This window comes from Apus apus, chromosome 5 (assembly GCF_020740795.1).
Source record: "Apus apus isolate bApuApu2 chromosome 5, bApuApu2.pri.cur, whole genome shotgun sequence".
Taxonomy (NCBI): domain Eukaryota; kingdom Metazoa; phylum Chordata; class Aves; order Apodiformes; family Apodidae; genus Apus; species Apus apus.
Genome location: NC_067286.1, coordinates 1480653 through 1495618, shown reverse-complemented (window position 1 = coordinate 1495618; position 14966 = coordinate 1480653). Strand labels below are relative to the sequence as shown.

The window sequence follows — 14966 nt, the reverse complement described above, 5'->3', positions numbered from 1 at the left end:
CCCAAGGGTTGGGGTTACCCCTCATCATCCTCAGAAATCAGGGTTTCAGGGTGCTGAGGGAGGGGCACATGCAGGACCCCCCCCCCAGCCACGGTTTGGGGGTGCTGAGGGAGCCCCTGTGCACGGGGGGTGATGTGATCCTACCTCTGGGTGTTTGCTCCTAGCTTGGGGAGGTGGCTGAGAGTGGGATAAATGGGATAAACCCCCAGCCCTGCCCCCTTTCTAACCCCTTTTGCACCCAAAAAACCCAAGGGGAGGCTGCCAGCCTCACCCCAGCACCAACATTCCCAGTTTTCCTGGGGGAAGGAGAGCACGGATGGGAGCTGTGTTGGTCTCTGCAGGTTGGTGGCCTCCCTGGGACCCCTCAGTTCTGGTGAGGAGCCAGGGGAAGCAACAGTGAAAGTGGAGGAGCCCCAACAACCAAGCTCATAAAAACCTGGTGACCAGCAGGAAAGGATCACAGTCCACTTCTCCCTGTCCTCCCGGGGCTGAGACATCTCCAAATAAAGCCTCCTCCCTGCCACTTCCTGGAAAAAAAAGGCTTGCCAAAAGCCAAGAGATGTTAAGATGATGCTTTCACAGCACCAGCTCCTCTTTCAGGATGTTGCCCACCTCTTGGGAAGGGAGGATCTGGAGGAAAACCTGCCCAGGATGGGACTGGATCTTCATGGGGTTGGGTGAGGGACGGTGGGTGGGATCCAGGTGGGAAAAGGGGACACAGAGTCAGGGGGAGGAGAAAGAGAAATGCTGCCCCATGGAGGGTGTGGGGCTGCAGAGCCAGAGGAACCCTCAGGGTGCTCCTCCTCCCACGGAGCACCAGCCCAGGCCCTGGTGTAGCTAATTAGCAGGAGAATCCAGCCTGGTTAGTGCTAATTGATGCTTGATGGAGGTCAAAGGCTCCTCAGATCTGCCTGGCTCTGGCCCCAGGGGCAGGGTCCCACTGAGGAGCTGGGCACCAGGAGACAAAACTTTTCTTCTTGGACTATTTTATTTGGTAAAACTCAAGAAACCAACCAACTGATGGAGCTTCCCAGAACTTCCCTCCCTGAGTGAGCCACGGATCCTATGGAGAGGGAGAGAGGAGCACATTGTCCTGCTCGGCTCCGTTGCCCAGGTGGGTGAGAAACCTGAGCCCAAACAGTCTCCTCAGCTTGGGATGTCTCCTCCAGCCCTCGTTTCCTCTTCCCCAAAAAAACCTCCCCCCAACGGATCGAGAAGAATCCAAAACGAAATCAGAAGCCAAACAAAAAGGAACCATAAAAGATACTAAAGGACAACAGTGAAGAGCAAATCCAGGCGAGGGCGTCGCTCACCCGAGGAGAGCGACCAGCAAAGCCCAGCCCTGGGGCAGCAGCCAAGTCCAAGGAATTTGGGAATCCAAGCAGGAGATGCTGTGGTGATGGAGCAACACCCTCCCTCCCCCCCAAAATCCCTAGCAAGCTGGTTCCCCCCTTCAGAGACTCCTTCCCCCTCAGGCAAGGGCCACCATTGTGGATGTTCTTGGGGGCGGTTCTCCAAAGCTGCAGGTGGGGAGAAGATTCCCTTGCTCGACGTGGAGGAAGGGGCCAGGGAAGGATCATCCTGGATCCTGCTAATGGATCCGGGTCAGCTCCTCCACGATCTTGATCAGGTCGTCCACGGTGGCCTCTCTTTTCATGCCGCTGCCGTCGTCGATCTGGGAGGGGAGAAAAAGGCATCAGGGGAGGGACAAGGAGGGGCAGGGATGTGATTGGTCCTCCATGGAAGAGGGGGAAGGGGGTGGATCTTTGTCTTCCTAGGCTTTAGTAAAGCTCTGGAGATGGTTTTCCCCAGCATTGTGCTGGAGGGACTCATGGTTGGACGGGTTTCTGCTGCCCTGGCTGGGAGGAGGTCACTCCAGCGGGTGGTTGGTCACCCTGTTCCCCAGGGCTCAAGTGCTGGGGCCAGTTGTGTTTAACATCATTCTCAATGATCTTGGTGAGGGGATCGAGTGCTCCCTCTGTCACTTTGCAGGTGACACCAGGTTGGGAGGGAGTGTGGGTCTGCCTGAGGGCAGGAAGGGTCTGCAGAGGGATCTGGACAGGCTGGATCCTTGGGGAGAGGACAACTGTATGAGGTTTAACAAGGCCAAGTCCTGCTCTTGGGTCACACCAAACCCGGGCAAAGCTCCAAAGGGCTGTCAGGCTCAGGGCAGGGGTGGAGTCCCCATCCCCAGAGGGATATCAAAGCCCTGGAGATGTGGTGCTGAGGGACATGGGGTAGTGGTGGCCTTGGCAGGGCTGGAGGAACAGTTGGACTGGAGGATCCTGAAGGTCTTTTCCAACCCAAATAAGGATCCAGGACCAACTGATTTACTGCAGCCTGGATTCCCGAGCAGGATCCCTATGGCTAATTCTGAAGGTCCCAAGGTCCCATCACCCATCTCACCTGCAAGTTTGCCACCACCTCCTGCATCTTGGGCCTGCTGATGTCCAGGAAGCTCTCGATCAGGTCCCCATCGATGAAGCCCGTGGCCGGTTCCGTCTTGCGCTCGGTGTGAAATGATCTCCAGGTGCCACCGTCAAGGAGCAGAATCCAGAGGGAATAACAACCAGCCCTGGACTTCTACATGGAGTGACACCAGCCCTGGACTAAGGCTGCCCACAAAGATGCCACCCCAAGCAGCTCAGAAAGATCCTAGAACTTGTGGTACATCTTTAGGGCTCCCACAAAGGCTGTTTCGTTCTCCAACCCGGCAGGAGAAGACTCCACTCTCCCACAGACACCTTCTTTGGAGCACAAAGCACCTGGCAAACACACCACCCACCCTCCTTCTCCACCAGTGTCCCAAGGAGGAGAAACCAGCCACCCCACAGAGTCACAAGCCCCCAGGATTGACTGGCCCAGGCTCCTGATGGAACTTCCAAAGGATATAAAGAGTGTTCAATCTTGCCCACGCTCTTGATGACTTTGTTCAGCCTGTTCTGCATGTCCAGGAGGAGGTTGTACCAGCTCTCTGACAGTGAGGTCACCAGGCCTGCAAAAGGGAGCAGAAGGTTCAGTGCTCATCTCCAAGTGGAAGCTGGTGCCTGGGAGAACTGGGACCAGGAAGGAGTTTGAAAGAAAAGCAGAGGATTTTCCTCTGCTGGAAGGAATCCAGGGAGAAAAAGGGAGGTTTCTGAGGGGAGAACAGCAGAGAGTGTCACTTGATGGGCAAACAGAGAAGAACGGAGATGTGAGGAAACCCCAGGCCAGGTTCTGCAGCAGGGAAGGGGACCTGTCACCCTCCTGGCCAGGCTGGGGACCCCAGGCTCTCACCAATCATGCCGTTGACCGTGCCGAAGAGAACCGAGCCCTGTGTTGGTGTGGACGTCTCCCCCAGGTTCTGCATGACCAGGGATCCGTGGCAGAAGACATTGACAAACTCCCCCAGGTGGGACAGTCCCACCTCCTGCAAGTGCTGCCGTTCCTCGTCGGTGGTGGCGGCGCTGAAACCCAAAGCACCCTGGCTCAGACTGGGCTGAAGTGACAGGAAAGCTCCCCCTGCTCCCACCTCACCCTTCCTGGGAGCTGGGAATGCTCCTCCCAGCTTTCCTGCCTGACACACGTGTGGAGAAGAAGCCCAGAAGGACCTGTCACCCCATCCCCTCCTGTCACACACAGCCAGCTCACCTGTCCTTCTGGCACACAAACAAATTGAAAGCGTTCTCTGCTCCCAAGAAGTTGTCATCATCCAGGATCTCCACGGCACTCATCCAGTTTGGATTGAAGTCCCGGGCAATCTGGAAGGGGACAAGAGTGTGCACAGATGGCCTGGCCTGTCATCCAGCATCTTCATTCCACCCAACACCAACGCTGAGGAGCAAGGTGGGAACCAGGCTGTCCCCCTCTGCTACACGTAGCAGCTGAGCAGAAGGCTCCAAGTGCCTTCTGGAGCTGGCCCTGGCCCAAGTGGCACCTGGACAATGCCAGGACACTCCCGTGCCAAGGCTGTGCCATCAGGATTTGGGTGCACAGAGTGTCCCATCCCCCAGCTCTGCTGTCCTTGTTGATGGAGATGCAGCCATGGTGGCACGAAGCCATTCCAACCACACCACGGGCAGCCCAGATGGCAGCTCTTCTCAAGGCTGCCAACTCCTTGCCCAGCTCCCTGGAAGCCTGGGGATCCATCCCTCCAGAAACCACAGGGATCTGTCTAAAAGCACGTCAAGGTGCTGCTGCTCTGACTGCACAGCCCTAAATCCTTGTCTTCCACGGTGGGGTCAGCCAGACTCTTCCTCTGATGACCTTCAACACCGTGTCCCCTGCCCAGAGCCTGTTGGAACAGGCAGTGTAACCTCCCAGAACCCCTTTGACCACAACTCATTGATACCTCCTCAAAGTTTCCTTCCATGGGCTTGTAGGCAAGGAGAAGGACAGACCTCATCAGGTCTCCCACCAGGATGAAGTCCCCCTTGGTCTTCAGGTAGAGAGCCATGATGTTGTTGTAGTGGTTGCACTCCGTGCGCAGCTCCTTCTCGGCTGTCCACTCGTACAGCCGGACCTGGGGACAGGGACACAGCTCAGAGCCAGCAGGGTCACCCAGGACAGGCTTCCCAACAGGGATGGGGGGACCTGGCTGACTTTGCACAGCTGGAAGGAGTGTGGCCAGCAGGAGAAGGGATATTATTGTTCCCCTGCGCTGGGCACTGCTGAGGTTGCACCTCAGATCCTGAGGTCAGTTCTGGGCCCCCCCGTGACAAGGACATGGAGGGGCTGGAGGGTGGCCAGGGAAGGGCAAGGGAGCTGGGGAAGGGGCTGGAGCTCAAGGAGAAGGGGCTGGAGAACTTGTGAGGAGCAGCTGAGGGAGCTGGGGGTGTCCAGCCTGGAGCCAAGGAGGCTGAGGGGAGACCTGCTGGCTCTGCAGCTCCTGAGAGGAGGTTGGAGCCAGGGGGGTCAGGCTCTGCTCCCCAGGAACAAGGGATGGGACAAGAGGAACCGGCCTCAAGCTGCTCCAGGGGAGGTTGAGGTTGGATCTGGGGAACAATTCCTTCCCCCAAAGGGCTGTCAGGCCCTGGCCCAGGCTGCCCAGGGCAGGGGGGGAGTCCCCATCCCTGGGGGGGTTTCCAAGCCCTGGAGATGGTGCTGAGGGACACGGGGCAGGGGTGGCCTGGGCAGGGCTGGGGGAATGGGTGGGACTGGAGGATCTGAAAGGGCTTTTCCACCCAGCAGGACTCTGGGAGGGCCCTACCGTGCTGTTGATGCTGGCCAGCAGCTTCCCATTGAACTCCACCATGGAATACACAGCTCCCTTCACCTCCTTCTCAGCCAGGCTCTGCAGCTTCCCTGGAATCAAGCCCCACACCAGCCGGTCAGTTGCCCTGGCCTGCCCTGTCAGCCACTGCTCCCCCCAGGAACTGTCCCAGAGGATCTGGGGACAAGTAGCACGAGGGTGACGTGACAACAGGGGCAGACAGACAGAAAGCAAATCCCAGAATCCAGTTCTGGTGAGGGATTCTTGGGAGTTCTCCAGGAGATATGGGGAGAGGGAGCACAGTGTGACAGCCTGCAGCAGTGACAGCACCTACAGACCCTGGTCCCTCTGGAGAAACTCCTCCTGCTACTGGGATGTGAGCTCCCCCTGGGGCTGAGGAGCTCACCTCTGCTGTTCCTCAAGCAGAAGGTCACCATCAGTGGACCAGGCCACAAGAGAAGACCTTGCTCTTACCATCAGAGTAGTGGAAGACAACGATGCGGCCCTGCTTGGGCTCAGCCTCCTCGGGGTAGACCATGGCAGTGCCCACGATGAAGTAGGTGTTGGGATCCTTGCCCAGTTTGCAGGAGACCAGGCTGAGGGCGTACTCGTTCTGCAGGAACTGGTGAGCATGGAGCACTATGGAGAGAAGGAAAAGCAGCAACAAACTGGGTCCTCCCAGGTCCTGGCAGAGCAGCTTGCCTAGGAGCAGCTGAAAACTTCAGCTAGGTCCAAAGTGGCTGCCTGGAGATCCCTTCTCCCACTTTCCACCACCACCCTGTGCCATCAAAAAAAACCACCAGGACTTAAACCCATGGCTGACTCTCCTCCAGGAAAACCACTCTGAGTGATGGGAACTGGGCAAGATCACAGATCCCCACCAGCCTGTGAGGATCACAGGTCCCAGCCACATGCTGATGGGCTTGTCCTGGAGGAGAGAAGTGGACCAGGGTTTGGGGGTGGTACCTTCAAAGGTGTGCTGGTCTATGATGAGCAGGTTGTGCACCTCCACCTCCTCTCCAAAGGAGGTCTCGTGCGGTGCAGTGCTGCTGGAGAAGAGCTTGCTGGTGCTCACACTGCTGGAGAGGGCCTAGGACACAGGAGAAGATTTGTCACATCCTCCTGCTCCTTGGCATGTCCTCACACTGTTCCACAAGGGCTGAGGCAATATGGAACCAGCATGGGAGAGAAGGTGGAGCAAGGAGCTCCTGCACCAGCAGAGAAGTGTGGCAGCACTGCTGAGGAACAGCTTTAATGGAGAAGTTTAGGTAGAGTGGTGGCTTCCACCAGAGCCTGAAGGGGACTTGTGCCTCCATCCCTAGAAGGAAACCACTTGGAGACCAAACAGAAGGAAGGCTGAAGGAGCAGCACCCAAAAGGAAAGGTGATCTGACCCAACACTGAGCTGGAGAGCAGCACAAAGAGCCCTCCTCACCACCACGGGGGAGGTCCTACCACCCCACCTCCTCCCAGGCTGCCAAAGGGCCAGCTTCCACTCAGGGCTTTGGAAGAGAAGATCACCTGGGAAGTTCTGCACCACGGTTTGGCCCGAGGAGCTGTGACATCCACAGCCCAGGGGTGACCCAGCAGCTCACCTGGGTGCTGGCACTGGGCCTGAGTGCAGTGGTGCCCCCGCTGGCGTCCTGCACCTCGATCCGACTGGAGAGCACCCCGAAACACTGAGACACCTCCTGGTAGCAGATCTTCCTGTGGGACAGAGAGGCCTGTGTGGGCAGGAGAGCCAGGACAGGCTGGTCCAAGGACAGCAGAGGGGCTCTGGAGGTGGAGCTGCTCGCTTGCCCAGGCTGCTGGTGGCACAAGCCACCCGTTCAGCGCGAGTCCCGGGTGACAGTGAGTGCCAGGTGTCCCCCCAAGCTGGCCACCCCACCAGGTTCCCTGCTCAGCTCACCTGGGAGACTCGTAGAGCGGCACCGTGCGGATGTGCAGCTTCTGGATCTCATCAATGGTGCCAATGGTCAGGGTGCTGTTGTTGGCCAAGGCCAAGCTGCAGAGGAACCCAAACCCCCATGAGCGACGGCACGGGTGAGGTGGGTGGCTCAGTGAGAACCTCCCTCTCCTCCACACCCCCCACCCTGTGAGAGCCTCCTCCTTGATCCCAGGATCCCATGGCAGAGTCCAAACCTCCGTGCCCCCCAGGCTCACCTGTCGGGATAGCCATCAGAGTTGAGGGGACACATGTAGTTGACCTCCTTCAGGTTGACGTTGGAGAAGACCAGCTTGTGGTTGCTGCTGTAGATGACGGTGGGGCGGTCGGAGCAGGCGAAGACGTTGGTGGTGGAGAGGGAACGGAAGGTCCTCAGGACCGTGGGCTGGGTCCCCAGGGTCACCTTCTTGCGGTCACTCAGCAAGCCTGGGGAGAAGGAGGAGCAGGGTCAGGAGCCACCACGGACCCTGAGACCCCCAGTGCCCCCCCCAAGCCTGACCCCGTCGCAGCGCGGATGGAAAAGAGAGGGGTCTCCAGGAGGATGAAAGGAGGGAGTGTCCAGAAGGTCAGAAGGGGACAAGTCCAAGCCACCTGCTGGCCCCTGTGGTCACCTGTCTCGAGGCTGAGCCCGAAGTAGAAGAGAGCTCCATCCCCCAAGGCACAGAGGAGGTAATGGCTGCTCTCAAAGGTGGTCATCAGGATGGAGCGAGGGATGATCTCTGCAGGGAGCAGGAGGTCCGTGTCACTCAGAGCTCAGCCAGGTGACACCAACCACTGCCACCCCACCCCAGCAGCCCCCAGAGGGGGGTCCTACCTCCTCCCAGCATCTCCTTGTGCAGCAGTTCAAAGGAGGGCAGCTTGAGGATGCGGGCAGAGATGTCAGTCCAGAGCCCGATGGCACACAGAGGGGACATGCCATTGCTGTCCCCCAGGGGGGTGATGTCCAGGCAGGCAACCTCATGCTCCATTTCCGTGCAGCTGGCAGGGAAGGGGGAGCAGGCAGAGGGATCAACCTGGAGCCCAAGGACAACCAGGCTGAGAGGCCAGGAGGAGGGATGTGGACTCACCTGATCTGCCTGAGCTCCTGGGGTCGGATCTCCAGGTAGTACAGGGCTCGTCCCACGGCCACCACCACCTGGTTGCTGTTGCAGGAAGCCACGCTGATGTTCTTCCCATTGGGCTCTTTCCACTCACTCACCAAGGCTTTGGGCTCCTGGCTGACCAGTCTCACCGAGGCAGACGTGATCTGGGCAGAGAGAACAGCCCTGCTGAGGGCCACAAAAACCACCTCCCTACCCACATCCAAAGTGTTGCAAAGTCCTGCACGGATCCAGGTGAGCCCCACCATGGATAAGGGCTTTGGGGTCACCTGGACAGACACATCTGGATTTCCCTCACTCTGACATTACCTGGATCAGCTGCTGATGTGCCACGTTGCCACAGAAGAAGGTCTGCTGATCATCCACAAACCCTGTGAGCTCTGTCTCTTCCACTTCCTCCCCATTCAACATCAGAACCCTGGAGGGGAAAGGAAAGGGGAGCTCCTCTTAGGTCCTGCTCCCAACAGCTCCTCTTAGGTCCTGCTCCCAACAGCTCCTCTTAGGTCCTGCTCCCAACAGCTCCTCTTAGGTCCTGCTCCCAACACCACCTCCTCCCAGCCCCTGCTCCAACACACAGCTGAGAGCCTGGCTCAGCCTTAACCCCACCTCACCTGGTCTGGCCAACAAAGGACAGCACCAAGGTGTTGTCTGTCTCACGCTGAGAGTCCGACCTCAGGGGCCACAAGCCTGTGACAAAGAGAGGCCACATTTGTCCCCCAGGGCCTACAAAGAGCTGAGGCCTCGGGGCACTGGGTTGTGTTTGGCACCTTTAATCCCGGGCAGGTCGATGCTGGCGTGTTCGTGGATCCCGATGCCGTTCCGGATGATCCTCAAGGAACCCTCCTTGAAGGCCCCCGAGCACGTGACCAGCTGGAGGAAAAGCAAATCATCTCTACCAACTCTTCCCCACTCCTCCTTGCAACGAGGGCTTCATTTTTCCTTGAATTCTCACTGGGAATTCTTTGGCAGCTTGAGCTTTCCCCACGGCAGGAAGACAACCCTTTCCTCAAGAAGAGGAGCATCCAAGAACTGAGCCTCCGGCTCATCCCACTCTTCAGTGGGACCTCAAAACCATCCCTACACCTGGAGAAGACTTTGAGATCCTCCAAGAAGTGGTTTGGAGTCTTTTCCCTCCCACCATACACCTGGCCAACCCAAACGACCCCAGCCAGGGAGAAAAGCAAAGCAGAATCCACGTTACCTGCCCCTGGCCTTGTCTTTCCAGGTCCACCACACACATGTCAACGATGGGACCAAGGTTGGTGAAGGTCTCCATGGCCACCACGTAGGAGCCCTGCTCGTTGCTGTCCACGTTGAGCTAGGAGGAAGAAACACCACCATCAGCTTCCAAGCAGGCCCAAGGGTGTGGGACAAGAAGAAAGGAAAATGTATCCACACCCTGAGGTCAGGATGAGAAGAAATAAGGATAAAATCCAGTCAGGAGACAAGAGCTGAGGCAGGAGGTGCCACATACCTTCACCAGCTGGGAATCCCCCAGTCGAGAGCCAACAAACACAACTCCATTGTCCAGGTAGGTCAAGCACTCTGCAATGGATGTCTGGGAATTGAGAAGATACAGATGAACCATCACCAGCGTGAGGAGGATCCCACCACCCCCTGCAAATACCAGAGCCCAGCTGCAGCCCCCACAGGAGAGCCCTTGAATCCCTTGACAAAACCCATGGAGAGGCCAAACTTCCCCCCAGGACAGCCCACCAGCAGCAGGGAAAGAAATGGGGAAGTGGCCAGACAGGGAACTTCCCTGGAACTGTGACAACTATGAAGCTTCACCCCACCCCAGGCTCCAAAATGACATTCCTGCCCTTCAGGAGAGCATTCCCAGCCCATGGAGACTCCCAGCCCCATAAACGTGATGTGGTCATGTCCTACCTCGCCGAGCAGCTCCACACGCAGGTCCTTCAAGGTGACAGTGCCATCCATCTGCTCCTCCTTCTCCAGGAGCAGCATGAAGAGCCTTCCTTCCATGTCCCCCAGCAAGTAGCGGGATCCGTTGGGATCCACGCGGTTGTGGCACACGATGGTACTTTGCTGCAAGCCAAGGAGGAGGGTATTTTAGGGGAAATCACCCCAAAAAAAGGCAGGACCACCTCTGTAGGTGCCCAGAGGGGACAAGCACATCCAGAGGACACCAGCTCCTGGCTGGAACCACAGCAGAGTCCTGCTCCTCCCGAGGAGAGAGGACTGGATTTGCCCTTCGACAAACATTCACACTGATGGACACAACCAGAATCTGGGGTCAAAAAGTCTCATTTTAGGTCCTCACATCCCTAAATGAAACATGTCAGCAGCTTGTCCACAGCCCAGGAAAGATGCCACCAAAACCTGGGCCTTCCCTGGATGCAGGAAGGTTAGGTGGGACCTGCAGAGCTCCAAGCCTGCTCCACCTCCAGCCCCAACCTCCTGCAGATGTTGGTGGGTTCTGCCTGACCTCCTGTCAACACGTTTGGTTTCTTCAGGCAACATTAGTCCTTTTTCACCCAAAACTGAGAGGTTTTTCTCCTCAGTTGTCATTATCTCCAGCTCAAAAGGACCTTCTGCTCCCAGATCTCCAGCCCTGAGCAGCACCATAGCCATTTAAAGGTGGGAACTGGCCCATCCCTCTGACACAAACCACCAGCTCAGCTCCTGTCACAAACTCTTGTGAGTCTTTTTTGGCCTCTGAACAACTGTCCCAGTCCCACACTGGTGGACTCAAGTCTCCAAGGGTTTAGATCTTCCAGCTGCCTGAAATGGACACAGATTTCAGCCTGCATCCATGCCCAAACCACCTGCTGCCTCCTGAGGAATCCCTTCCTCTGGGGCTCAAAACAGACTTTAGCTTTGCTGCCCTGTCTCCCAGCACTCTGAGGAGAGCAGGACAAGAGCAAGCACCACCAGGACAGGGATGACACAAAGTCCCCAAACCCACAGACCAGGCATGGTGTGAAAACTCTGGACTCACCAAACCCCCCAGGAGTCAGAGGCTTTGTTAAACTATTACAATGAGAGATGAAGAGTTTAAATTCTTGACTCCCAAGAGCCCAGGATCCTTCAGGCACTGCAAGAGATGCCTGGAAATGGAGGAAGGACACAGGGGGTGTGTCTAGATCTCCATGGTCACTCACCTTGATGATGGGTGGAGCTATAGCAAGATACTTGTCTCCATTGTGGTAGGTGATGGACTCCTGCCCGATGATGATTGCACCCCCAAAAGGCTCTGGCACTAGGAGAAGACACAGGAGGGATCAGGGAAGCCATGCAGCATTCCTCAGGGACAGGGCCTCCAGGAGGGGAAGGCAGGGAAGATCTTTCACCAAGAAGGACCAACCTGCAATGACCATGGAGGCTTCAGCCTCCACGTTCTCCTGCTTCCAAGGCCCTTTGTTAAACTCCTTCTCACGCAGGGACACCTCGTAGGTCTTGACGTGGCGACCCTGAGGGTCCTGGAAGAGAAGCCACAAATGATGTCATATGCTGATGTGGTGTCTCCTCCCATTCCACAACTCCCCCAAAATTCTCTCTCTCCAAATCCAAACCCTGTGAGGATGATTAATACACTGAGAAGGAATCAAAGCAGCAGCAGCAGCAGCTGGGAAACGTTCCCCCCTCCACACAAAACAAAGCCTGAGCTTTGTGTGAGACCTAATGAGTCAGAACTTCCATCTGGCTCCTGCTGCAGGGATAAAATCCCTCTTCATTTACTCTTTAATTAAGCAACACCTCTTTATAAGGAATCAACTGTTAACAGATGTGCTCGCTTAACCTGTCAAGCTGACACATCTCCAGATCAGACCTTCTTAACTTGCTGACCCCATGACCAAGCTCCTCCTTCACGATGCTCCTGAGCACTGGGGTGGAAACTGCCCCGTTCCTGGCACAGAGTCAAAGGATTTGGCCAAATCCTCATCCATCCCTGCCTCAGTTTCCCTAGCAATGGGCCCTGAGCAAACCCACGGGTACACTCAGCCCTTCCCAGAGCATCATGTCCCCACCACGAGGCCTCCTCAGCTTGGGGAAGTCACCCAAGCACTGAGTCAAGCTCAAAAATCCACAATAATACTTATTTTTCAGGTCGAGCCTCTTCCTCCTCCAGCTGGCACTGGAATGGAGGATGGAGATCCCACCACCTCTCTGGACAACCTCCACCAGAGCTCAGTCACCTCCACTTTATCATCAACAGGTGACTGTTGATTAAGTTTCACATGCAGTGGAGGAAACGGGTTTGACCATGAAACCCCCTCAGAAAACCTCTCACAAAGTTCAAACCTCTCAGTTTGCATGGACTGAATTAAAAACACTCCCCCCCAAAAAATTCCTGAGCACAATCCCAGGACGAGCTGCCTGTTGGATTCTATTCCCCAGGCTACTGGTTCTAGCAGCTCAAAGCCAAAAAATAATACACACCAAGAGGTACAATTCTCAGAAGTTGGCTGGGGGACCAGCAAGTCTGTGCCAGGAGTGGCTTCAGTGTGTTCCTAGAAAGGTTGGACCAGATGATCCTGGAGGTCCTTTCCAATCTGGCATCCTAGGATTCCATGATCCCTCCCTCTGTTTTCTTCCCTTTCTCTGTCCACAAAATTGTCACCTGAGCATCTGAGAGGTGGGGAGGATGTGTGACAGCAGGGGACACGTCCCAGCAGGGCTGATGAGCTCTCTCCTGCCACGGGGGCATCTCCCAACCCCTGCTCCTGTGGTGACACAGGGATATTTCTCCCTCCCTGTCTCCAGTCAGTGACCTCCAGGGGGGGTTCCAACAACCCCCAAAGCTCTTGGAAAGAGTAACAGTGAGTTTTGGAAGAGGGAATAATCAAGGTGCTGCTGCCACATGGTTTGTAGTGGGAAACCTGGATTATGAGAGCCAAGAATGAGGCTGAAGCTGCCCTCAATTCCCACCCAATCCTGTGCTGCCATCCCAGCAACATTCAGCTCAACCCAGGCTGAACTTTGGCAAAGCTAAGATAATCTCCAGCTCAGCCAGCAGAGCAAGCAAAGGCTCCTGAGGGCAAGAAGAAGGTTTAAAGAAGGGTGTGCAACACTGCCTGGGTGACAGGAGAGGATCCCCTAGAGCAGATCCCACAGGAACACGTCCAGATGGGTTTGGAATGTCTCCAGAGAAGCCACAGCCTCTCTGGGCAGCCTGTCCCAGGGCTCTGCCACCCTCAAGGTCAAGAAGTTCCTCCTCATCTTGAGGTGGGACTTCTCATGCTCAAGTCAGTGCCTGGGACCACCTGTCCTGTCACTGGGCAACGCTGAGAAGAGCCTGGCCCACCCTTCTGCCACCCACCCATCAAGTATCTGCAAGCACTGATCAGATCCCCCCTCCATCACCTCTTCTCCACACTCAGCAGCCCCAAGTCCCTCAGCTGTGCAACATCAGGGAGATGGTCCAGTCCCCTCACTATCTCTGGAGCCCTTTGCTGGCCCCTCTCCAACACTCCCTTGTCCTTTATCAACTGGGCAGCCCAGAACTGGACCCACTTCTCCAGATGTGGCCTCACCAGGGCAGAGCAGAGGGGCAGCAGAACCTCTCCTGACCTGCTGGCCACACTCTTCCTGATGCCCCCCAGGAGGCCACTGTCCTTCTTGGCCACAAGGGGACATTGGTGGCTCATGGCCAGCCTGTGGGCCACCAGGAATCTCTTTCCACAGAGCTGCTTTCCAGCAGCTCAGTCCCCAACCTGTCCTGGCTCTGGCTCAAACCCACTTGCTGGACAGACCCTCTGGAGTGTTCAAGAAGGGAATGGCCCCAGCTGAAGCTCTCCTCTGGGCCAGCCTTGCTGCCCTGCTCCCAGCAGCAGCAGCACAGAGGAACAGGGACTTCCCTCAGCTCCACAAGGAGGCTGCAGAAAAGCAGCTTTCCCTCAGGACACTTCCAGAGCTCCAAAACCCTCCTGGCAGACCTTCAGAAACCTTGGCTGGTGTCTCAGCATCTTCCACCCGCGTCCCCCCAGGGAGGAGGTGGTACCTGGTAGACGAAGCAGATGGTGGGGGCCTGGCAGCCATAGAGGAACTTGACATCGATGACCTGGAGCTCTTCCAGGCGGATGTTGAAGGCCTTTAGCTCCTTGTTCTCCCTGTCCAAGGGGATGACCTTGAAGAGCCCATCGTAGAGGCGCAGCCCGATCATCCGGCACTCGGGGTCGATGATCCCGATGATCCCGGTCTCCGAGGGGCGCCCGATGCGATCCTGAGGGGGTGACATCCACGGAGAGGGGACAGGGACAGGGCTGTTAGTGCCAGGAAGACACCCACCTCCCCCCCAAGGTGGGACTTGAGACTCCCTTGTGGCCCCTCAGCTGAGGCAGGGCTCCCTGCCCAGCTCCCAGCAGGAGTCAAACACCACGGAGGTGCTTTTTTGAGGCATCTCCCACCTCAAGCAGCAGGAAATTCCCAGCTGAGAGCCTGGCACAGCTCCCACACTTCCCCCATTCCTCCAGGAACCAGGCTCTTCAGGAGAGGACCCTGCGACTGCTTGTCCAACCCCAACCCTCTGGGAGAAGCCACATGGCTGCCCCACACCATGCAGCTCCCCATATCCAGGAGCACGAATCGCCCACCCCAAAATCCCACCCTGTTATCAGCTCCCACAGATCCCTCAGGAGCTGGTATCAGCATCTCCACCTGGCACTAGCCAGAACCCTGGCATGGAAAGATTAAGCACTTTCTCCTCCCAGAAAATAACCCTCCCTAAGAGGTCACTGACAGGATGTGCCCTCCTGTGTATCCCACCA

The 14966-nt window shown here is 56.9% G+C and overlaps 1 protein-coding gene across 1 annotated transcript; it reads right to left on the bottom strand.

The window, feature by feature from the left end:
• Positions 1–969: 969 nt before the first annotated feature.
• On the bottom strand, positions 970–14452 carry DDB1 (damage specific DNA binding protein 1). Its single transcript, XM_051620782.1, has 24 exons — positions 14201–14452; positions 11564–11678; positions 11361–11458; positions 10126–10284; positions 9710–9793; positions 9437–9553; positions 9003–9105; positions 8847–8922; positions 8545–8653; positions 8203–8381; positions 7950–8113; positions 7747–7854; positions 7354–7561; positions 7100–7195; positions 6786–6897; positions 6158–6281; positions 5666–5830; positions 5189–5283; positions 4331–4501; positions 3631–3740; positions 3277–3446; positions 2893–2995; positions 2407–2530; positions 970–1675 (listed from the first exon to the last, which is right to left on the bottom strand). The coding sequence occupies exons 1-24, from the start codon at positions 14435–14437 to the stop codon at positions 1592–1594; spliced, it is 3111 nt and encodes a 1036-aa protein (XP_051476742.1). The 5' UTR covers positions 14438–14452; the 3' UTR covers positions 970–1591.
• Between the last annotated feature and the right edge of the window lie 514 nt (positions 14453–14966).

Coding starts and splice junctions, on each gene's coding strand:
- DDB1 (XM_051620782.1), bottom strand. CDS start 14,437: ATGTCACCCCCTCAGGATCGCATCGGGCGCCCCTCGGAGACCGGGATC. Junction 6,282..6,785: donor GGCCCAGTGCCAGCACCCAG/GTGAGCTGCTGG, acceptor CCTGTGTCCTAG/GCCCTCTCCAGCAGTGTGAG. Junction 1,676..2,406: donor AGGTGGTGGCAAACTTGCAG/GTGAGATGGGTG, acceptor CTCCCCTCCCAG/ATCGACGACGGCAGCGGCAT.